Source organism: Homalodisca vitripennis, chromosome X (genome assembly GCF_021130785.1).
Source record: "Homalodisca vitripennis isolate AUS2020 chromosome X, UT_GWSS_2.1, whole genome shotgun sequence".
NCBI classification, from domain to species: Eukaryota; Metazoa; Arthropoda; class Insecta; order Hemiptera; family Cicadellidae; genus Homalodisca; species Homalodisca vitripennis.
In genome coordinates, this window is record NC_060215.1 from 37,634,398 (window position 1) to 37,660,003 (window position 25,606).

At 32.8% G+C, this 25,606-nt stretch overlaps 1 protein-coding gene across 1 annotated transcript in view; it reads left to right on the forward strand.

Annotated features, from left to right (window-relative positions):
* Positions 1-25,606, forward strand: part of LOC124368921 — a 185,471-nt gene that overhangs the window by 151,782 nt on the left and 8,083 nt on the right. The window contains 12 exon segments of the mRNA XM_046826467.1: positions 1,895-2,109; positions 2,647-2,814; positions 3,908-4,106; positions 4,458-9,500; positions 9,788-10,029; positions 10,133-10,262; positions 11,674-11,820; positions 12,385-12,507; positions 13,013-13,251; positions 20,291-20,542; positions 23,574-23,682; positions 24,175-24,307. Of these exon segments, the coding sequence (XP_046682423.1) occupies positions 1,895-2,109; positions 2,647-2,814; positions 3,908-4,106; positions 4,458-9,500; positions 9,788-10,029; positions 10,133-10,262; positions 11,674-11,820; positions 12,385-12,507; positions 13,013-13,251; positions 20,291-20,542; positions 23,574-23,682; positions 24,175-24,307 (7,000 nt within the window).

Sequence of the window (25,606 nt, forward strand, 5' to 3'; positions counted from 1 at the left end):
TCATAGTGTGCCTGAAGTGCAAAAAATGGTATTTTACATTTTTAGTTTAAAAATTGAAAAATCAAATATGAAATAAAAAATGGAAATGAAAATTTGTTTTACATAACAATATTGATAAAAGTAAAAAAAACATAAATATAAACATTTTATTTTGCTGGTAGCAAATTCTCAATAATTTGAATTCTATTCAATAGAATTTGAAATGTATAAAAGTTTCATAATAAATTTGTCTTGAAGAATATTTAAAAATACTTGTGGATAAGAGAAATTGGTTTAAAATTTAGGATAAATGATTAAAGAAAACAGGAAAATCCTAAAAACTGTAATATTATATCTAAAAAATACAAAAATGTATTTTTTTAAGTAATTTTTTAAAATGTATGCATAAAGAAAACAAAACCATGAAGGTTAGTAAGTTTTATGCAACTAAAGTTTTTGTATAGCAAAAATATCAATTATTGTATTATAAAAAACCATCTTAAAAAACAGACTAACATTTCTGAGGAAATCTCTTTTACGTAGATTATTGATTTAGAAGGGGTAGACATTGCAGTTTAAAAAAGATACTATTATGTATGTCCATCCCGACTTTTAAATATAAAATAAAAGCATGTGACTGGTACAAAAATAAAATGACAACAGTAATCAGAAACTCTATATGAAATTTATAATCTTTGGTAAGAATTTAACATAGCTATGGAATGTTTTATATTGTAATGTAACATTTTTTTTTTTTTTTTACTTTTCAATTGATACTAGTCGTTGTTTGGTCAAAGTAAAAGTAATTTTACTGTAACAATTAATATTACAACATGTTTAATGCACTGAAAATTTATCAGTATAATTTTAAAATGTTGTTATGATAATAAAAATTAAAATATCAATGTATTATAAGTGATGAAAATCATTAGAATCTATTTTATCAGATTTTAATTTATTATAAATACGTATTTGGTTACAATGAGTAGATTTTGTTGTTAATTATAAGTTTTAAAAATATGATTCTGAAACTTCTCCAACCTCTAGATTTGCTGTATTGCATTAGAACCATGTTAGAATTATCTGTTGACTATGTATGCCTGTTAGACCCCAAAAATGCGTTTTGGAGAACTGGTGCCAAAAAAATGGCACTGTGTATGGAAAAGCAAAAAACTTCTAATACTCGTATGTGTATGGTATTAGAATTTGAGATACCACAGCCTAAAATCCTGTATGGGCAGGAATCCCTTTTTTTATTACTGCCCATATTAGACTGTACTGATCCTCTTTTTTACTCTGTTACATTCGCTGTACTTTAAGAGCTAAACTAACGGAAAGGAATCATAAATATATATAAATATATATCCTAATAATTAATGGCCTTAAAAACTAGATCCTGTTTATGCATTAAGTATTGGAAAATGTCTATTGTTGATATACTTTTAAGGTAATAGTAAATATTTCTTGTAACCCCACTGTTTCAAAATGGTATCCAGTCTTTGTATTATAATTATATATAATCATTAATAACAACACAACATTTGTTAATTTTTCCAAGAAATACAACTACTGTTTTTGTGTAAGTTTTATAAAAACATTTATTGTATAGATTTGACTCTGCTTACCAAAATAAGTAGACCTGATATTCATGGTGGCTTTATAATAATGAGATTCCAGTCAAATATATTTATATTTGAAATCTTTAGAAGTTAATAAAAAATAAATTTTATGTCTTTAAAACTTTTCTTGAAAGGCATGTGTTTTAAATGTTTGAAGACTAGGAAATCCCTGATCAGGAATTTATTTCCAATACAATTTTAAAATGTATTTATTGCTCTTTGACTTTTAAACAAAAGCAGTCTGAAATATGCCCCAATTACCTAACGGTATTTCACTGAGTCTCTGGGACTGTTAGCCACGGCAGCGGAAGAGGACGAGGGGAGGGCCTTCCCCCTGGCCACTAAGGTGATGAGCAATGGAGTGGAGGTGATAGTTGCAGGAGATCGCACAACGATGCCAGGTGCACCTGAGATCCTTAGGAAGCTGCCATCTCTCACTCGTCCCATCACCTTAGCCCCTAGTACCCTAACCGATGCCATGATGATGCTTCTGCCTCAAGATGCCACTCAAGTAAGCTAATGCAAACAATTTTAATTTGTTGAAATGATACTTTAAACACACTTCAAATTTTATGATATTTTAATTCTTTACACAATAATATAAAATAGTCACAGAAATAATAGAGAAAGAAGAGGAGAATGTAAAATACTTTAACACACATAATATCACCAGAGAATGTGGGAGTTGTAGACTACCCATTTTCGGGAGTCTATATCTGAGAATTTTATAGGTTAAACATAAGTTGTTGACTTATTTAACAAATATAAATTGGTACAAATATTTTTTGACATTTTTACCATACATCCGGATTTTGTACTCTTGACTAGTACTCTGACTTCATAGGGGTTTCAAATTCCCTTTTTGTTCACAATTTAAGCAAATTTCAATAAATTAAGTCACAAATTCAATGTCCTTCCTGTAGAACTATAGACAATTCAGTCTGAAAAGTCTGTTAAATTGTTCTATAGTACTAAAACTAAAGCACTGGTGGTCTTAACATTCATTATTACTACGTTTAATTTGTTCCCTCTTGTGTATATTTCGCAGGAGACCCAAGAGCTGGTGACGAAGACTTACCTGACAACGTACACATATCGTACAACATTGCTAGAGAATGACAAGACAGTTGTATCCAGCAGAGAGGAGGTTGTGTCCAATGTGGTGACGGAAGAGAGGCGACCCTCAGTCTCTGTTACACCAACACCAGTTACCCAGGTAGGCTATATCACATTGATTCATTTTATACTTATCGTGGGTCTAGTATTACGCTACATATTAAAGTTTTTAGTAACTTAATTGTTGCTGGATTCCATTAAGCACAACTTCTATAATAAAAAAGGACCATGAACCCTAAATCCTTTGAATAAAATATATCATCCAAACTGAAACAACTTATATAACAGTTATATGCTACTTACAAAACCAAGCAAGGCTCTTAATATGTCTAATTTTAGACAATCCTGTTCATAAATAACGTTCAATTATAATATTTATTTTTGCAAATGTTGGTTTTAAATTATTTAAGTAGGAATCATAAAACATTAAAACATCAAACATAATTATATACCTGTTAGTTTCTGATAACAAAGTTAAAATTTGTGATCTTTCCTTCACAGTCTATTTCCTCAGAAAGTATTTAAAATTGAAACCACAGCCAGTTTTCTCATAAAAATACTTAATATTTTTATTGAGTCTAAAATTGTATACAAATCATTACTTTAGCAACATTACAAATTTAAAGACCGACTTAAAATTATGGGTCAAAAATTAATAAAACTATAATATTTGTATACTTATGACCATTTTAACTTTTAGTAATGGAAGAACTCTATACAAATATTGTAAGATAAGAGTGAGACTGAGAGTAATTCTTTTTGTAAACAACAAGTACTCAATAAATTTACAGCTTTTCAAATATATGCATTTTAAAGTCCAAATCTTAAAATCGTTTTAGCACAACTACCATTTTGAATTTATCAAGCTCCATATCTGATTTTTTTGTTCTGTTAGGACAAGGAACTTAGAAAATTGCATCTGGTCCTATAAGGACCTTTTTTAGGTCACTAATCTCAAGACATGTACCCTCAAAAGAAGGGAAAGTCAGCTCTGACCAGCCTCTCCTGTTAAAGCAGGAAGGGGGTGGCACACCCTTATGTTTTTAATAACAATAGCAGAACTACTTTTGGATACTAAACACCTTTTATAATCTGGCTCAGTTTGGTCTCGTACCTTTTTTTGTTGTATATAGTTTTAATTTTAAGTACAATTTTCTTAGAGTATTTCTTGCCCTTATCCTTATGGTGTTTAGGTGACTCTGACGGCCAGCCCTAGTCTTGCCACTGGAGTATTCCACACGACCTACACCTACCTGAATACCCTGGTAGATGGTGAGGTACCTCTGGTACTCACTTCTAGAAGAACTGTATCCAACACTGTCACAGCCCCTGAAGATTTCTTGCAACCCTCTGAGCCTGCTGGCCAAGACACCAACACTTATCTCAACACGGGTAGGTAGTCTTTAGCCTTAAGATCTGCCTTAAGATTTACTAACCAGAATTCTCTGTATTATTCAATTTCAAGTTTAAAAAGAATAGTTTTCAACTGTAGAGACATATAAAATTGTTTTAGTAAAAGAACTTTTAAATAACTAGGGTATATCAAAAGTTAATCATTCAGGGCACTTTTCAAAGCTCTTGATACTCCATTATATCTTGATATGCTGGAGAAAATATCACTCTTTTTGGGATATTTGGCTAGTTAAAATATGCACTGAACCTGTTAAACATTACCTTTAAATATTAAAGCATTATAAACAGATTTTAAGTTGTTAATTAGTTCTAATATTTATCGTGTTACAGTTTCCTTCACAAAGACACTGGCAGATGGGGCTGATTTCAAGATTGTAAGCACCAAAGACGTAATGACTCAAGTAATTATAACAGAAAGCGACAACAAAGTTTCTTCAGTGGATATTAAACCAACAGCTTTAACAACTGATGTAGTTAAAACATATTTTGTTACCTACACATACTTCAGTACTATGTTAGATGGTGATGATACAGTAGTACACTCTGAGGTGGCTACTTCTTCAGACATAGTCACAGAGAAGTTTATGATTCCTCCTAAAAAGACAAACACAAACACGGAAGAGACACAAAAAAGTGAAAAGATCACTGCCACGAAAGCTCCTGAAGTTGAATCATCTTCTGAAAACCCCATAAATGTCTTTGCAACAAAAACATATCTTACAACTTTCACATATTTTACAACGTTGCTGCAAGACAATAATGGAAAGAGTCCTTCAACTGTTGTAAGCTCACGGACAAACGTTGTGCAAAACATTGTTACAGAAACACTCAACACAGACTTATTGGATGCTAATTATCTTTCTTCACTAAGAAGCTCTTTACAAACAGACAGTCTTCCTATAGTTGCAACAGCAACACTTAATGATGGCCAGAAAATGGAAATAACAGCAGTGGGAGAGCAAGTGGTTAAACAAACTGTTAGTCCTATAAGTGAATTATCATCATCTTTTGAAGATACTTCATCAAACAATAATGTCATAACAGGATCTACTATCATATTCTTTGATGAAAATGACCAGATTGATGACTTCGCCCCGTCAACATCGAGTACTTTGGGTATTGAAGTTGCTGGTCACTCTAAGATCAATCAACTGACAACAACAGAAAATCAAGATACAACTGAGCCTAGTACAGAAAATCCACAGTCAGAGTCATTGTCAGCAGCTGAATCACAAGCACTGACACTTACAACAGGAGATTCTGACTCTGAACTCGAAGAAGCACAACATTCGTACAAGACTTCTATCCTAGCAAGTTCCACTGTAGCCAAAAATGGAGCAACGCTGCTCCCAGGAGCACAAGTAATCAAATTTAAAGATCCAAATGGAAACGTGTCAATTATTCCAGTGTCTGATCCTGTAAGTAAACATCCAGATGGAACACATTTTACTGGAACAGGGTCTAACGCTGCTGTAAGTAATTTTTTGAAACTGGGTTCTCTGGGAATTAACAGCCTCAATGCTCTTGGTCCAGTTATAAATGCTATGGCGGGTTTAATAAAAAACAACCTAAAATCAGATCAAAAAAGAAGAAATGATTCTGTTGAACTTAATGCTAATGATCCCGATGACATTCATCTAAGAAAGAATCCTTTGATGACATATGCTGGTCCAAAACCACCAGTTCGGTCTCCTATATACATTCCTGTTGGAGGATTAGCTGCAGATTCTGTGGCTGAAGAAAGTCAGAATTTTGAAGGACACAATATCTTCCCTGATACAAATCAAAGGAATAAACTTCCAGTAGTCCTAGGAAGACCAACAATGGAAAGTCCTCTTTTGGCAGGAGGAATTCCTATCAGTCCAGGGCAAGTAATAACAGCAAATAGTGATGTTATCATAGGAAGGCCTTCTGTTCATGGAGTAAGGCCTCCAGAGTTGGGCCATAAGCCGTACAGGAAAGATGATGTTCCTATTGGAATGAAGCCTCCACCACTCCCAAAAATCAACTCCAAATGGCCACCACGAGATAGCAATGGACACTATATTCCTCTTGCTCATCATCAATCAGGAGAACCTCACTATAGAAAACCACCTCATCGTGAAACCCAATATCATAGAGATCATCTGCACAATTATGATACAATCAACTATAATCCAGAATTCTTCAAGTATCCTGAACACTTTAAGAAACAGCCTGCTAATGGCTCACCAATAAACTCTAATGATTATTATATTCCACCTCCAAGGAAAGAACCAAACATTTTTAACTCTGATCAGAGACCACACCAGGAAAGTAAGCAGCCTTATAGACCACAACAAAATATTCAGGTTTACAACAATATTCCAAATAACAACTTTGATACCAGGCCAATAGCGCACACAGACACTGAAGCATTGAACACAATAAATAGCAATGTAGAATATGTTAATCCCATTCATCATTCCCCAATTCTTTTACCAGATAATACAGATTTTGTTGATCAGTCTTCATTAAATCCTCTTCTTGTTAACATCCAGCCATCTCAAGTAGCAAATGTTATAATTCCTCATGGTAGTTCAACAGCACTTATCTACAGTGGAGAACACAGTCAGAAAGGTGAGATATTCAATGATCCATCACCCTATCCTGATGCTGAAGTTGATCATGTTGTAGATGCATTAAGTACAGCTAGACCTGTATCTGAAGGGGAAGGTATAACTCATGCAGCTAGAGTTCCTATTCATGCTAACAATTTAGATGTTCCAGTTGCTCCTCATGGTATCAATGTTGCCGCAGGAAATCAACAAGTGTATTCATCAAAACACGAACAGCATAAGAGAAGACCTGAAATAGCAAACCAAAATTTCATTAATCCACAATATTTCTTAGAAAAGAAACCTAGTCAAACAGATATTTCTGACTTAGGTGAGTACTTACGACCACCACCTCCCCCGCCAACTCGTTATACTGGAACCGATGGAAGACCCAATGATGACGAGTTTGTTTTTGGGGATGAAGTTATTGAACAAGATGGTGAAGAAGTCATCCAGGAGTCAAATGCTAGACCCCTGCGGCCAGGACAATTACCTACGGAACTATCTGCTAACCCATCTACAAGTATGCCAATAGATCCAGTTGATGATGATAGACAAGGGAACAATGGGTACACTACAAATATCAATCAAAGGCCAAGACCTAATAATGAAATAAATTTCTCAGTTGTCAATTCAAAACCTGTGCAACTAGATGGTATATCCACAATAAATAATCAAGCGCCAATAATAAATGGAAGACCAGGTGTGAACAAATTTACAGATAAATCTCAAGCCATATTAGCCGTTGGTTCTCCAACTAAGTTAAGACCTGATGGTTCACATGTTTTTACACCTGAAGAAGAGCAAAGTTTTAACCATAATAATCGACCATTAAATTTTGACAGCCCTGCACTCTTTGCTGCAATAAATCAAGGAAATTTTCATAATGACCACCCAATGGTAGATTCGGCTTATTTTGATAACAAGAAAGTACAAAATAATCAGCCTAAACCAATACACGATAATACAGTTCTTACAATGAACCTTGATGATAAACCACCTCCACCTCCAGTCTATGAAACACCTCCACCTCCCCAATTCACTGCTCCCGTTGTTGACTTGGATACTCAAGCTAACACACCAAGACCATCCAGTGCTGTAAATCCTTCTCAGAATCAGTTTGACCGAAATTCACAAGATGATACTGTAGTAGGACTTTCTCCTCCACCACCAGAAACTAATTATCATTCTCTAGATGAAACCTCTACTCGACCAGTCCTCACCCTTGGAGGAGGACCCCCCAGAAGGCCTATTCTTCAACCACAGAGACCTAGACCACTACCTCCTTATAAATTTGAGATTCCTCCTCCACCACCAAGTCAAGACTCACCTCCTAGGCCAGCTTTGATATCAAAACTTGAGCCTTCCAGAAAACCAACACTGCCTGAAACATTATCACCACCAAAACCTGATGAAGACTACTTTCATAAACTTATGCCAAAGAAACCTGTAACAACACACAAACCAGAAATTCTCACGCAGTGGACATCTCAGAGTGAACCAAAGCCCATAATAATAGCACAACAAAATATGATGAACCCTGTTCTGCAAGGTGTTTTGACCGTGGAAGAGCAACCACAGCAGCCAGAAGTAATAACAGCTGATTCAAAAGTGGTTTTAACAAATGTTATTAATGGTCATAGGCCTAAGCCAGAGATTGAAATCAAAATTACAGGATCTCAACCGTCTTTACAAACTGTTGTTGTTGGTAAACCTGTACCAGTGCCTGTGACTGATATGATGCCAGATATCATTAAACCTACAGCGGTTAATAAGCCAGTTGAATCTCAAGACTGGAAGGATGGATTTATTGTAGGATCAGAGACCATCATTGATGACAAACCCCACTTCGCAACACCAGTAAAAGAGCAGGATCAGTCAAGTAGTACAAATAAAGTTTCTTCTGTATTAGTAACAACAGGTGTAACCACAATCTTTGGAAACCTTTTCACTCGTCCAGTGACCCCTACAAAAATTATCAAACCAACAAAATCAATGCAAAGCCATCACACTGCTATCAGTGTAGTAGTTGAACCTAATTATAATAAAACAAAACCAAGCAATGCAATAAATGCTGATGAGAAAAATGACCACCACAAAGTGGTTTTGACCGTTGAGGGACCTGAAGATGATTTATATGAAACAGACAGTATAATTACGGCACCTCCACCTACAACATTTGTAGTGACCCACACACAAACAACAACTGTAACAACAACTGAAACAACTGTGGTCCACAGCAAGGGTAAGGAACCATCAACACATACATTGGTACTAACAAAAACACAAACTTCAACCCTCCTTGATACAGTCACAGAAGTTCACACACTAGTGAAACAAACAAGTATTTTATCAACAGTAACAACAACCATACCTCAAGCTACTTCAACTGTTTACACAGGTTCTGTGGACCCAGAAGAATATCTTGTTTATTCTCAAGAAAACACAGAAACAACAAAATCTCCTGATAAAAATGAAGACAAACCCAATAAAAATCCTCATGACAACGAATCAATATTTGTTGTCATGACTGACAAGAAACCTGGGACGGTTCAAATCCAAACAGTCCCAGTACCGGATAATAGACCTCCTCCAGAAATTCAAGTTCCAGATGAAGCAAATGAGATAAGACCTAACGTTCTATTAGGGAATGTTTTGACCCATCACTCTTCTGATTCTGGGTGTCGGCCAGAATGTAAAGCCTCCAGGAATGAACTCTGTCAGAAGATTGATAATGTCATGAGATGTGTATGCAGACCTGGCTTTGCAAGGATGTTCCCTGACAGACCCTGTAAACGTAAGTAATTTTTTTTTTTAATTTGTTTTCCATACTCATAATTATTTCCATTCCTATTCTTAGTCTTTGGGATATAAAAATTAAGAAAAACAATTGCTGCACCTCATGTTAGACTAATATTTGATATCATCTAGATTTTATTATTGCTTCTTATTTTAAGATATCACACTCAATGTATTTTAATTATTTACAATTAATGCTAACTAGAAGAAGAATTATATATTTTAAAGAAATGTATTATTCCATTTGATAACCTGTCTTATTTATGATTTGTGTATCTGAAACAGCTACATACACCTACACTATGCGACTGGTTCTGGATCGATATGGCAAGGACCACATCCGGTACACAGGACCATTGGAGGATCCCAACTCTGGACCGTATCAGCGTCTGGTAGATGCCACCAGAGAGGGTCTTGACAGGATGGTGATGCAATCAGATCTCAGAGATATATACCATGGAGTTGAAGTTAGAGGTTTTGAGCCTGCCAGAATGCCGGACAATGCCGTTGTTAAATTTTACGTTCAAGTAAGTTTTGCACAGTAAAATTAATATTTTACTCAGCCCTCAGTTCACCATAATTCATACTTAAAACTCTTTCTTTGTATTAATACTTTGTGGTGGATGTTAGCTGTCAGATAACACAGAAGAATCGAGGCTACAAGATGTGCTTCGTAAATCTCTCCGCAGTAACAACTACAGTCTAGGAGGCACTGAAGTATATGCAGCCAAAGAACAAATACAATACTTACTTGCTGAAGGTATGAAATTATCAGTGTATGGTTACTTTGTATCGTAAGTGAGCACATTGTACATATTGATTATTTATCTCAAATTGACATTGTTTAAAGACTATTACACCTTAATTTTATAAATAAGAAAGTGTAAGTGTTGTATTGTTACTGAAGGTAAATTAAAAGATTTTTTACAATACATACTTAAAATTTATAAATATGTTCACTCAGTATTATAAAACTTGTGTATTGTTACTGAAGGTAAATTAAAAGATTTTTTACAATACATACTTAAAATTTATAAATATGTTCACTCAGTATTATAAAACTTGTGATGTGGTATTACAATTCTAGCTAGTAGACAGCCGGTACAAAATAATAAATTTTTATTTCTTTAGTATAAATGTATAATCTAACAATTCTCAGGAAATTAAAAGTTCAATGTATATCCAAGAATCAATTAGTCACTTAATTAACCACCATAGAAAAGCCTGCATCTTAATTAATGTCTCCAGAGTACCATTCCAGGGTAATAATTGTCCGGAAATAAAAGACGTTCTGTAATTTATGTCTGGATGGCTGAGAGGCTCTCAAGCGGTTGTCCTGTACTAATGAGGTCTTCCCCCCTTCTCCCCAGCCCTTTCCTTTCCCTGTCTTTCCATCTCTCTCACTCTCTGTCTCTCTCTCTCTCTCTCACGTCTTATTTATAGTAATCTACCTACTCTGCTTAAGGTATTCAGGTGGTATTCAGTAGTCTATATGTGTATAAAATAACAATAATTTTATCAAAATAGAAAATTTGAAATTTAATATCAAAAAAATCAAAATGTAACATTGTTTTCCAAATTTTCTTAATTGGTTTTTTCTTAATTGTTTTCCAAATTATAAGAATATTTATATTTAAGAACGATTTTTCTTTCTTTCTTAATATTTCTTAAATAATTGTCAAAATATAAATTCAGATGTGAACGTCAAAATTCAGAAATATAACCAAAATTTATTTAGTTTAAAATAAATATGATATGTAATTTATATAACCTGAACTATGTATAATATAACAACTTTGAATAAAATTATTTTCTCACTTGCATATAAATTCTGTCATAAATCATATTTAAACTGACTTAACTTTAATTTCAAAAATAATAAACAAAACAGTTACCAATTCGCTCTTGTAACAGACAATCTACATACATCTTAAAATTTACTTTTAACATTTCAAATTGATATTTGATTTTATATTCAATTGAATTTTCATTTGATAGTTATTTTCATATGAAAATAACTATCAGACAATAAACACTTGTTAGTTATATTCTCATTTTTCTACTCATTCAACTTTCCCTACTAATGGAGGCAAAAGTTTAAAAACAAAAATAACACAACATACTTTTAAAAAGGTTTTATAATCCCTGCTTATAATTACTTATCTTTTCAGATTTTGACGAGTGTACAGATCCCAAATACCACGACTGTTCTGAGGATGCACAATGTTTCAACCTGAGGGGAACCTACACCTGCAGCTGCAAGGAGGGCTTCAGTGACCTGTCCCCCAATACTTTGTACCCTGGTCGAATCTGCTCAGGTAAAAATAAATCCTATTGATCTCCTTTCTTTCATTTTAACTAAGAATCCATGTGTTAAAATTATGTACAACACTACTTACCTTCTAATAAAATTTGTTTGTTATTCCAATTCATGATCAAATATTTTGAAATTTTACAAGTAAAATTCAGAGTATTTTTTTATATTTTATTATTATTATTACATAAAATTCAGATTATTGGCATCAGGGAACTTTGTAAGCCCAAATAATACATTATGGACGTTCAGGAGCGGCACATCACTAACAGCAAATGTCGAGATTCTGGGATCCATGGGCAATTCGATAGGTCTAGTCTACTGTGGGAGATGACTGTTGGAGTTGGTGGGGGTTTGTTCCCTAACCTCAGAGCTTCTTATCCTAAGAGAACCAAAAAAGCACAAACAATAAAGGGTGATTTCCCCAAGAGTTAACATAGGACAAAAACTCATATCGTTACCTAAAACTTCTTTGTATGGTTTCAGACACACTCTGTATATTAAATTTATTACCTGTATCTCAAATACCTAAAATAAAAACCTTAATACATTATTGTTGCTGTTGCAGCCGAGCAGATTGGGTGCGAACTCTGCAACTACCATGGCACCTGCTACTCTCGTAACGATGAGGAGATTGTCTGTGAGTGCTTCCAGTGGTACGGAGGTGACACATGTCAGATCAATCTCAAAGGTAACTCTTGATTTCAAGGTCTAAATATCTACTTGACCAGCAGCCCAATCAGGTCAACTGCCAGAATGAAACAAATTTCTAAACTGTAACAATCAAAACTTTCAGCAAACTATTTTTTAATCCTCATTTATTAATTTTAGGGTTTCTTCATTCTTGTTTTCCTATGTACTGGTCAAAAAATGGTCCATGGGCTTCAAGAGATCAATCATTTAACTGTTTAATAGAATTTCTTTAAAAGTATAGAGTTTTATAGAGTATTCTTCCTAAAGTTTGTTTTTATTTTTAAAACTCATTTGTTTAGAATAAAACTTATATTTATTTAATAAAAATAAAACTTAACAGATATTTTGTATGTATTAGTATTGTGATTATATGAGGCAGCAAATATGGAGACACATTAAGATCAGTTTTGAACAATCTACAAGTACTGAAAGATGTATTTCCTACATCAGAATGAAGATAACCTTTTGTAGAACTGTTCTCTAATCTCATTTTGATGTTACAGTGATGTTGCTGATACTGGTGACAGTGGGTGTGTGTCTGGTGGTTCTCCTGATAGTGTGCTGTGTGTTGGCGTGTATGAGGCGCAGAGACATGAGAGGGCCCCCTGTGAGGCCCGGAGGAGGCTACCGACGTTACAGAGGCACCGGTGGTGGCCCCGCGCCGGATAAGAGAGCCATCGTCAGTCTAGATACCAGCAGTGAGGGTAGTGTAGAACATACACCGCCTGCATACATCAAACAGGTAAAAACCTATGTCTAATCTTGAAGATAATTTCAAGGAAACAGTTAAGAAAATATGAAATCACAACATTTTACCAGATGGACAGTATTTTTGTTCACCTTAAACCATGATTCTTTTACCAGATGGACTGTAATTATAAGTCTACAAGAGGGTACACAGAAATCTTTCTTTCAGTACACAGTGGTTAGTAGTAAAAAACAGTGTGAAAGTGGCAAGTACTGATTGAAAACTATGGTAACGGACAAGATATAACTCTGTATTATCTGTAACTTAGATCCAAAATCCGACACTTAAGACTGTGCCCGATACAAACCAGCTCTCCCAATACTTATTTCAACACACCTACTGGGGCAGCTTATAGTGGTTAGAAAATTCAAACCTGCTGCAGTGTCTTGACATGGAAATTTCTCTTTGTCTAATAAACTTGCATAAGGCTACACTATTGGTATGAACAAGACAGAAGTTTAAAAATATTCTTTTATTAATATTACCAAATCAGTAGACCTGATCCTCATACAACATTTTATTATTTTATCCTGTAGGTAAATTTCCTACAGTTTGTAACAAATAGATTTGAATTTTTTAATTTGTTAATTAAATCAGAATAAATTGGCTAATGGTTACAAATTGAAAGAAATTCGATGAATTTTCTTAGGCCATTTAGATATTACATCCATAGTTGTATTTAAATATATTTTCAAAATCCAGAAGACAACATATGAAGAATCAAGAATATTTTATTGTCATCCCACCTAACAATGTATTGACAAAGTCATAGTAAAATATGCCTAAGGATTATACATTAAAATATAAATATAAACCCTTAAATCTAAACAATCGCCTAAAAGAATACAGCTTGTAAAATTATCTAGTACATAAGAAGCCACAGAGCACAGGAAAATACAATCACTTACAGTAGAAGAATGCATTTCTTCATTAGAATAATAAGCCTTTTGCTTTAACCATTTAGACACAAATGTTTTAACATTTTTACAAGAAATGTCTCTTGCTACTAATGGTAAATTGTTAAAGAGTTTGATGCCCAAATACAGATATGTATTTTTTATAGCCTAGCAACATTCTGATTGATCAAGTCTTGGTTTCTGGTCTTGTGGATTGAACTCTCCAATTAAACAATTCTAAAATTTCTTTTATGTACATTAAAATCTGTAAGACAAAAATGGCCAAATTAGTAGCATAAGGTTTAAGAAAATTCTAAAATATTAACTCATTATTAAAGAACACAAAATATTGAATAACACACTTCTAAAATTAAAAAGTTCTTTATTTTTAGAATAAATTATTTATCCAAATCAATAACCATCCTAGAGGAGAGAAATTTGTTAACAATATTACAGGCCATCTAAAAAGCTGATTTTTCAAATTTCATTGCAACATGAGAAAAGCAAAAGATGAAATGTTGTGTTGTATGATAGCTGTTTATACTTTTATTAGTAAAGGTGTCTTTATCTTACATAAATATACAAACTTGAAAGAGTCAAAATTCGTGATGATATAAAGAGAGGTTTGCGGTGGTCAGTTGGAGACAGATTGTGCATTATTCTCAATGCTCTTGTGAAAAGAAAACACAATCTGTTCCTCGTTTTATAAATGCCAACAAGAGACTTCATTAATGAGCCACTGTGAGTAATTGGTTTGTTCCTCAAAGGAAATCTGTCCCTTCTGCTTCTACACAGTTGAGCACTGCTTACACAATGTCACTCCCACTACTTTAGCTCAGTTTTATTTTTCTATCTACTCAGTGTCTTAGTTTTTATTACTGTTTTAAAAAAAAAATATTCTGAAAACTAAAAAACAAACTGTGGTGTGGTCAAACAATAAATTATTAGATAAAAATCAATTTAAATATGTACTATATGTTACCGTAATGTCATGATATGATACTTTTGCCTTGCCTTATGAAATAAAATTATTCCTTGAATGGAATATGATTTTTATTCTTTAAATCTGTACAATAAATTATATCCATTAAGCACAAAATTGCTAGATAGTCCAAGTTATTAACAGTTTTTTTCATTAAATCTTAAAGTCAACACTAGAAAGTTTTCTATAATTAGTAGTTACTAATTTAAATTTTTTAGGTAAACCTGAAACATGATTATTTTAGGTTAAGTTAAAATCATGATTTAGTGGATACAAAAATATTCAGAACTAAAAAGTTGTCTTGAGGTTTTTAATAGATTTACATGCTAAGTGTTATTAAAATCAGACAATCCTTATAGTTTCTATCACGGTTTCAATGGCATAAAACAAAAAAAATTTAATTCATTCTTTCATAACTTTTAAAACAGAAGTTTTGTAGAACTGCAGTTTATGTCATATAGCCAGGCATTCAATGGTCTACAAGCATTAAAAACTTATTCAACGTTTTTAGGACATTAAAAAAGTTTTTGCTGTTCCACAATGCCTTCCAAAATGTAGGATAAGTTAGTATAAATCTTTCTAAGTTCGCAGCTACCTCCTAAGAATAACCTCAATACAAAATTTAAAGTACTTACATAATTACATAGAAGTCACAATTCTTCATTGGTATGAATTATATAAGTATGTAATATTTTGAAAGTTTTCTCTTTCTCTCTATTAAATTCACTGTGCTAAATAGTGGTATTTGGGCAACGGGGCAGCTGTTTAAGATTGAAAAGGAAAAGGACATTTCCTTACCAATAAATTTTTAAACATTCTGGTCTAAACAACTGTAATAATTAAGTGTTCAGATTATTCTGACCTTAGCGTAGTTTTATAAATGTTCATACTTTCTTTATCACAATATCCAGAAATTAATCAAATTCTTTTGGTGTATAATTTTATTAAAATTGCACCACAATCAATTTTTTTGTAAACTTTAAAGAATGTGTACTCCTTTATATTCCTCAGAACTTTAAACTGTTTATGAGCATTTAAGTTCTTTAATGTGTAAACATTTTCAGTTTATAAATTATCAGTCCCAATTTTCTATTTTCACTATTCGTTTACTGAGGAATCAAACTCCTATAAAATAATTTTAAATATAAACACTTTTTAAGAACATAATTTAACATAATATTAGTGTTTAAACACCTAAAGGAATTTTGCAAACACTAATTAAGCCATTGCAATGATGAAACACACACACACAAGAATAGCTTAATTGCTCGTAAACAAATTAAAGTTGTCAGGGATGGGAAAGAGCGCACTTGTTCTCAAAACCTCATTAGAGAGTAAATCTTGGTGCAATTTATGTAAAATTAGTAACTGTCAGTATTTTATTCATTTCTTGCTATTGTGAACATTAAAAGTACTTCTTTATAATTAATTACATTCATGAAAGCCACTTTTAAGAGAGATCGCTTTAAATAATAAGCACATCTTGAACAAATTCTCTCATAAAATACATCTTTTTATATTCAATGTTAACAATACACTGAGTGCTTTAAAGGAATAAATTGATGCAATTATTATTTCTTTACTAATTCAACGCTCATTAAAATATCTTTTTTCTAAGCTAAAGTGTGACAATTTAAGTGAGTAATTATGGTTACAAAACCAACTGTTCTCATGAAATCTCACAGCTACTGCTTATACAACAGATATCCTGCTTTGGTAAAATGACCTAAAGTACCCCATGAGAACAATGTGAAATTTAAAACACTTTTAACACCTTTTTTATCGTAGTATTATGGGAGATGTCTCATTTTTAATATATAACTAATACACATCTAAACGCTTTTTCTTGTAAAGTGTATACTTTTGTCCATGCAATGACTTTAGGAAACACTAACTAATAAAGCATAAAAGAAGCCAATAACTGGCACACTTACATATGCAAATAACACAATGACCTTCCTTTACCCATGCCTAAGGTCTCTTAACAAAGGACTTTGGGTCAGTCACTATAGTTAAAGTTTTATTGTCACTAAGTTTAAAGCCATTGCAACACGTTAATCAATTAAGCAATTGACTTACAAATATTTTCCTAGTACTGGTAATGTCATACATTTGGTGCCAAGCAGTTTGGAAATTTGTGTGTGTTTATAAAAAAAGGGTTGGTTTCCAATTGATTCTTATAATAGTTTTCATACTTCGAAAATTATTCCAAAATGTTTATTGATCAGCTGGCAACAACAACAACAAAAATTGTGAATAAATATTTTCACCTAAGATACTAAAATAAAATCTACTGTTACAAAGTTTTGAAAAATTTTATAAAATGTTTAAAAAGTTTTAATTACTTAAAACATCCAATAAAGCTGATATATTAACTATATTTTTTTCTGGAAATATTGTGTTGTAATGTTTTAATATATTGCAGGTACTAATTTCATAAAACATGAAATGAAAATGTGAGCCAGTACAGAGAAAATGATCAGGAGTTCGGGTTAAATGTTTGTGTCCAATTAACTTTCTGTATATCGGAAATGGTAATTTTATAAAACAAATGGTATCTTTTTAAATGGTGCCTTCCAGGATAGATGATAAATTTATCTTATCACACATAGACATAGTCTTTCATCAAACCATTTATAATTTTTTTATTTGTAGAACAACATAAACTGTGGACTTATTAAAACTAATGATAAATATTTGCTTTTAACTTTTTACTCTTTGAGGATTCCAACAACAGAACAAATGCAAGGACTTACAACACTTACAATGAAGGACTCCAACCTTCTCTTTTGAAATCGCTTTTGTTGGTCGGTTTCATTTGAATACAACTCTGTTGTGGGGTACAGTTCCCCCGCACTCGCTACCGCAGTGAACGCGCAAATGGATGGATGGGGTCTGTGTCAAACACGAACAACAGGACTGTGTGCCTGTGTCATTATCTCAAGTAGAAGCAATTGTAAAAAACTTTCCCTCCCCTTCCTTTGTAAACTCTCTCCCCAGTTCCCACCCCCGCACATCTTACAGTCACTTTTAAACATTCTATTTTTATATGTGTTATTGTAATTAAAAATCATCTCCATTACCAGTAATAATAATAAAATTAATTATAATAAAACTTAGAAAAACACATACTAACTATTCAAATTAATACAGTGTATTAAAACAGCTTTACAATTATTGTAATAAAATAATAAAAATTATAATCAAATTATAAAAATAAAATACTAAGATTGACCATGATTTTTGTTGTTATAAAGGTTTTATACTATTAAAGATAATATACAAAAAAAGGATGACAATTGATTATTATATGCAATCAATAAACATTTTATGTACGAAAATTGTAAGCATCCTAATATTTTAATTACTTTAGTTTAAGTTAAAAATACTTTTTTTTAATACTGAATAATTTTGTTTATCTAAAATTATTGACAAAAGGCTCAAAATGTAAGTAAAAAGGTTTTTTTAATAAGTCTTTGTAAATACAATATTAATAATACCCACATTGTATATGAATTTGTGGCACATAGAAGGAATTTATGAAACAAATATAATATAACAAAAACAGACAAATAAACAATTGTAAAATTCCTAACGATTCATTACATTTTTTAAATGTTTGTTTTTTACGCTTATTGTGAGTCAAATAAACATGTTGGATAAAAGTTCCTGAAGCTGCTCTTATGAACATATTTAGCCACTTAAACTCATGTTGGTATAAATTTTTAGTCCAACATTTTATAATGGCTGAATTGATTTGTGTATCGAAATATAAAATGCGTTACACATATTTCAAAATGTAAATATTAAATATTTATAAACAATAAAGTGCACTGCAGATGACAAAGACTTCTGAATACTAAAATATCCCCCTATTGCCAATGAAGTTCTTCAACCATCGGATACCCTCCGATTGATGATGAAGACCTTTAACTTCTCAAACCTCATGTGAAAAACTCTGACTCAATGGTGAAGAAATTCTTAAGGCATGAAAATTAACTGAATGCCAGACCATAATCTTTGTTTGTTATGTTTTATTAAAAAGCAAACTGTCGTTTGCTGTTCTTGTTAAATAGGAATTCTGTGGTATCATTTAAACAAGAAAAATGAAGACAGCTGTCTAAAAGTGTTTATTAATTTATAGTACAGTTTTTCAATCTGTGTTCAGTTTAAAAATTAAACTGTAATGAGAAGTTTTACACAGTTCCTGGAAGGTACAAGCATTATTAATATATCCACACTAGTCCTCTAGATAAGGATACACTAAATCCAAATTTATAATTTACAGTAAAACTAAATCTGAACATTCTTTACAGTTAATACTACAATAACAGACAGTGTCTCTGGATTTTTGAATCTCATGAAAATTACTTGGATCTATAAACTGTATAAGTATACCTGAGTTAGTCATTCCACAATAAACTTTCTGAGCAGCATATCTCTAAATCTACCAAATACAGAGCACTCTAGTTTAGTTTTGTGGAACTATTACATCCTTGCCAATATGGTAAGTAAGTAGAAGAATCGGTTAATACCAAAAAGGTAAACAGTTACAGTGAAAAATGTGATCAGATACTACTTGTTCAACACAAAAGTAACGTCTGATTGAATATGTAATAACGAAATGATTTGTGGATGCCATGATTTTTTGTGATTGGTTAGGTTGATGAAACTAAAAAAATAGAGAGCTATTGAGATCGCTAATGATTTTAATAATAAGTTATAGCGAAATTCATTGCTCAGATTACCATGGTAGTGAAAATAATGTTAGTATTAATTTTCAAGTTTCATACTTAAAAGATTCCTCTCCAATTATCAATAAACGATCTGTGCTGTGATACTCAACTTATAAGATTAGTAACTTGTCTGCAGTGTAGAATTAATTAAGTGTTCCATTAATGCCTGTGATTTAATTATGTAAGCCCGGTATATTGCGCTAGTCTTAATTTATTAGTACTAAAAATGGTTTATAAACAAAATTTGTTTAATTTATTTAATATTTGTTTGGTAAGAATCACTGTTTTTCTTTTTTTTATTTTGACAATTAAAAAATGACAATATTTTTTTATACAGGTAATCTTTTGCAGTGTATATGGCGTGTCTTAAACCTGAATATCACATTGTTGGTCCTTTAAGATGAAATTTGGTTTTGCAGGCTGCCATAACAGCCCAGAGACAGAAAGTTTTGAGGAAGGCCCACAGCAAGGGCCCGGCACCACTTCATGTACCGGTACCGGCTGGTACGATGGAGCGAGATCGGTCTCTCACTGTGATGATTCCACGTGCCAAGTACCGGCCCGTACCCGCACAGCCCACCAACACTCTACTCACCATGAGTACCTTCGGTCCAGAGCAGAAACTCCTCAACTACCTCAATCCTGAGGGAAGAAATACTCCTGATAAGCAGGTACCGTATAAAAGCAAGCGTTCAAAGGTGGTTTGGGAAGTCAGTATAAAATTAAAAGTACTTAATTTTTCAGATATACTACAATTTATTATCTTTCACTAATCTTTTAAGCATGTTTATTCAATTCTGCAAAATTAGCATTCATCTCCACAATAATTGCAATGTCATTTTAAGAATAACTCAGTGGGCTTTTTTAGGTAACAAGTAGTAATGTGAGGGAGCCAAATCTAAAGAGTAGGAGGGATGTAACAAAATCTGAATCCTACCTCCAAAGTAAAGTCAAAGTCAAAATGTTCTTTATTCATATACATCAAGTACAGAGATAGTGTCAAAAATTAATAAACCTAATTGGTGACATAAAACATTTAGAGTAGAATATTAATGTCCAGGGATTGGTCATTTGGTAAAATTCTTCAAGTGTGTAGATGGCCTGGTGTGAGAGCAGTTTATAGAGTTCAGTCTTTAGCTGTTTCCCCTTCTTCATTCTTATTTCTATCGGTAGACAGTTGCTCAGCTTTCTTCCTATGTAGGATGGTTTTTTTTCATACTGTGCTAAGTGGTGAATGGGCAGTGGATACATAGTTGAGTTGCGGGTGTTGTAGTAGTGCAGGTCTTCAAGCCTTGATAGGTTTTCTCTGTCAACATATAAAATAACTTCTTGTATGTAGAGAGCGGTCACGGTCAAGATCTTTAATGTTGCAAAGACCTCTCTGCAGCTTTCCCGGAAATGAAGGTTTGCAAGGATTCTTATTGCTTTTTTTTGAAGGATTAGAATTCTGGTCATGTTAGCATTTGATGTCCCTCCCCATACAGCTAGACCGTATCTTATATGTGCCTCAAATAGAGCAAAATAGGCAGTACATGCTGTAGTCAGATCACCAATTTCTTTAACCTGTTTGAGTGCATATAGGCTTGAGTTTAGTCTATTGCATAGCTGGTCAATATGGGTGTGTCCAGGATAAGCTTGAGTCAATTGTAATTCCGAGGAATTTGGTTTGTTCAACCAAGTTAACTTCTGGTGAGCAATTAATTTGTCCTGTTCTTCTCCCTAAACCCTAATTGGGTAGTTTTAGAGGGGTTAACCACTAAGTCATTTATATCACAATATTGATATGCCATGTTGACCGCAATAAAAGCATTTACACTAAGGTTTTCAGGTGTATTGTTGTCAAGGATTAAGGTTGTATCGTCAGCGTACATCAAAGTTTTAGTATATTCATGTAAGTATTCTGGAAGGTCATTAGTAAAAAGAATAAAAAGCACTGGACCCAGCACGGATCCCTGTGGGACACCTCTATGTATAGGATGGGGTTGTGATCGGAATGCTTTAGTTAACCCTTTTTCAGTAGACTTTAGTTCGACTATTTGACTTCTGTCTTTGAGGTAGCTTTCAAACCATTTCAGAGCTGTTTCTGTTACACCAAGTGCTTTTAGTTTCTTCTGTATGAGGTCATGACCCAGGCAGTCGAAAGCCTTGCTCAAATCCAAGAAGATAGCTGTAGTCAGGTTGCCTTTTTCTATGCTGTCAGTCACTGATTCTATCAAGCTAATCATTGCTGTAGTTGTTGACTTGCCATTGACGAAGCCATGCTGAGAGCTGCTTAACAGGTTGTTCAACCTGCAATGTTCTAATAGCCTGACGAGAACAATTTTCTCACAAAGTTTTGAGACAGTTGGTAGTAATGAAATGGGTCTGTAATTACTTAATTCTGATTTACTGCCAGCCTTAAATTTAGGATAGATTTTTGATATTTTTCAGTGCTGAGGGAAAGTGTCCTTCGTTGAAAGATTTATTGAAGATATCAGTAAGGGGTAGCTACCACTCCAAAGAAATAAGCTGATGTGTTTATGTAACACAACTTTTTGTGGGCCAACCATAAATTTAATGTATTTTAAAGTCACTTTTCAGTCTCTACGGTAATAATTTATATTACACATTTGTAATAATTTGTCTCTTTCTTAGACAAACCTAAAAAGTCTCCTTAACCTTGGTTGAATAAACAATTTTTACCTTTTTGGTTCACACTCTCCTCCAGCAAATCATTGTTTCATTTCAGGCATATAATCCTGAATGCATCTTTCACCATCTGGTGATCTTTGGATTCTATTGAAACAGCCAAAAATTGTCTCTGGCATCTCAAGATTTTTTGAGAAAATTCAGTTCTCTCAGAAATTTGTGTGTGTAATCGCAGTTAGTAATAATCCAATATGATGTCAGTACCTTCAAAAGATGCTACTAACTGAAAGTAAATTATTTTAGAGTGGACTGACAAATTGAGATGTTTGTGATGTTTTGAATACCCCACAAAACAGGAGTCCAGGAGTCCTACCTCAGGAAATGTTTGACTTTCAAGAACTTAAAAATATGGTCAAGAGTTGTGTTCAAACACCACTAAATGGGTCATTAACATATATTGCTTGATTTTTTAAGCATAACCATACTGTCAGTATCTGAATCTACTTAGTATTTCTAGATAGCTTGTGACCCCCCTTTATGGGCATTCATGAGCTGTACCATCAGCTTTGTTCGGACTTTTTAATCCATGCTTATATTTACTATTTAAATTAACGCATTGCCTATTAAACAAAAATTTTTAAATAAAAATATTTCCCTAAAGAATTTGTAATAATGAGAGGAGTAACAACTATAAATTCACTAGTTAGTATGGGTAAATAACCTTATACAAGGCCAAATAATTTCCAATTAGATTGAACTTTCACAAAAGAGGACAGCAGAATTGTTACAGAAACTCAAATTGCCATATAAGCTGATTGCTGTTGACAACTGTATGTTATATCAAAACTTCATTATATAATTCTGTAAAAGGTTACTAATTAAATTTTCAAACAATAACATAAAAATTTAAGAAATAATATTTAATTTCTGCATGTTGTCTCCTGCATCCATGTATTTAAGATAAGAAATAATGATGTACTGCTATTTTGACTGTCATTGCCTTAGAAAATAATAAGGAATCAATTATTCAACTGGAAAGCAATAATAATGATCCTGAACATATTCATGTTACAGGGATCAAGAAACACTAGTCGCAAACCGAGCAACTCCACGACTCAGTCCGAACAAGTCCGCTCACGGAAACCTTCGTCACAACCGCCTGCGCCTCGCAAGCCTTCAACAGGTCAGTAACAGTTTTCTCAGGTTATTGAAAGATCTTAAAGAGTACTTTAAGATTCTTCAGCTATTCGTTCAGCCCTTATTTTCTGTCAGCATTTTGATATATATTTCCAAAACTAGGAATTTAACTTCAAAAAGCAGTCTTCAATGAGCTTTTATAAAATTATATACATTATTTATATCTTTATTTTTAAAAAGATTTCTGTACCGGCTGATTCTTAAGAAATATTTATACTAAACATATTATATTTCTGTATGCTAGAGTTCAATCTCCTACTGTGACACAGTATTGTTGTGACACATACAGCTGAGAAACAACTGTAATTGGAGTAAATTCTGATATTTGCTTCACAACATAAATTTAATTGAATGTTGAAGAATTTAAAACAACCTTTCTCAGTGAAGACTCTATGTCTCATTATTTATCAGTGGCTAAAACCATTTTATTCATCAGACTAATTAGGTAAAATGAAGTTAATGAATTTAAAATTTACAGGCGCTCTAGTCTCGGCAGGGTTTGAAGTATCAGCGACCGTCGGAAGAACAAAGGAGTTAGATGAGTCGTTCATTGAAGAGCCTCATACTGACCTGAGTCAACCAGGCTTCAATACCATCCGCACTGGGGAAAGGTACAAGCAATAGAGTAGATTAGTGAAGTATTTATATATATTATATGTACCAGTAATATCATCACTCTCATTTTTCTTCGTGCCTTTTCTCTAAACTAGGTATACTGTAATTCTAAAAAAGTTCCAAATTTATTTAACAAAGCAGGTCTGAGATTTTTAAGGTAGTATTTTACTAAAGCGCTAAGTCTAGAGTATGAGATATATAATGTTGAGATCACTTAATGAAAACAAGTACATTATGTTCGATCAGAATTACGGTACCCATATCTCAAGCTCATGAAATGAAATGAAATGAAATGAAAAATGACTTTATTAGAGGCGAAGTATTGTTGTCCATGAAGTGGGTTGGAGATTGGATTTGTTCATATCCGCATGTGAGCACTAAGATATACATCCCAAAATGTGCATTTGGTTTCAGTATATTTCTTTGGTTTCATTATGATCTCAATACATTAAACAAACAAACGTTTTTAGAAAAGAACATGTTATACTTCAGTTGATTTATTAAGAAATATTTAAACATGATAGGAAAAGGTGTTGGGTTGATATTTAAGTAGTTTAGGTGTTGTATTATGGATCATATTCTTACTTATTATATCAACAATTTTAGAAACAATATAGATAGATAGAGTATTTTTATTTTACAAACTTTAAGAAGATAGCAAAATTAATTGGTATTCAATTTCTAAGCACTATTTCAACTGCAATCTTGATTGGTAGCTCACAAAAACCCAACTGATTGATTGTAGTGTATCTCATAGGAGGTGTAAGTTAAGGATAAAACTTGATTGTTACCTTTCTGAAGTATTCTTCAACTACTTCAATTAGAATATTATTTGGATATTTCATATCTTCAATGATAAACTTATTTATCTGATTGACTTGTTGTAATAATTTGATGCACTATGACCAATCCAGTGTGAGGTAATTTTAGACTATCTACTATAAAAAGGATGCAAGCTTGATTTTTAGATCAAGAGGAAACATTGGTTGTGTCACCAAAGTAAAATGTGTGTATACAAGGATAAACCACCTGTAAACTCTTTCGTGTAGCTACTGTAAACATATTGTTTGGGAATCTTTTTTAATACCTAAATATGTCTAGTGGAAACATAAAAATGGTTTCTAGAACTTAATTTTAGTAAATAACATGATATAGTAAAGTTTAGACATATACTATGGCAGAATGTAATGGTCACTAGTGAATAATTCAATACTGCCTCCTACTTGAGTGTTGTAAAAAATAAAAATCCAACATAGTATTTGTTATTGTAGTAATGTTGTTGTGTGAGAGTTATG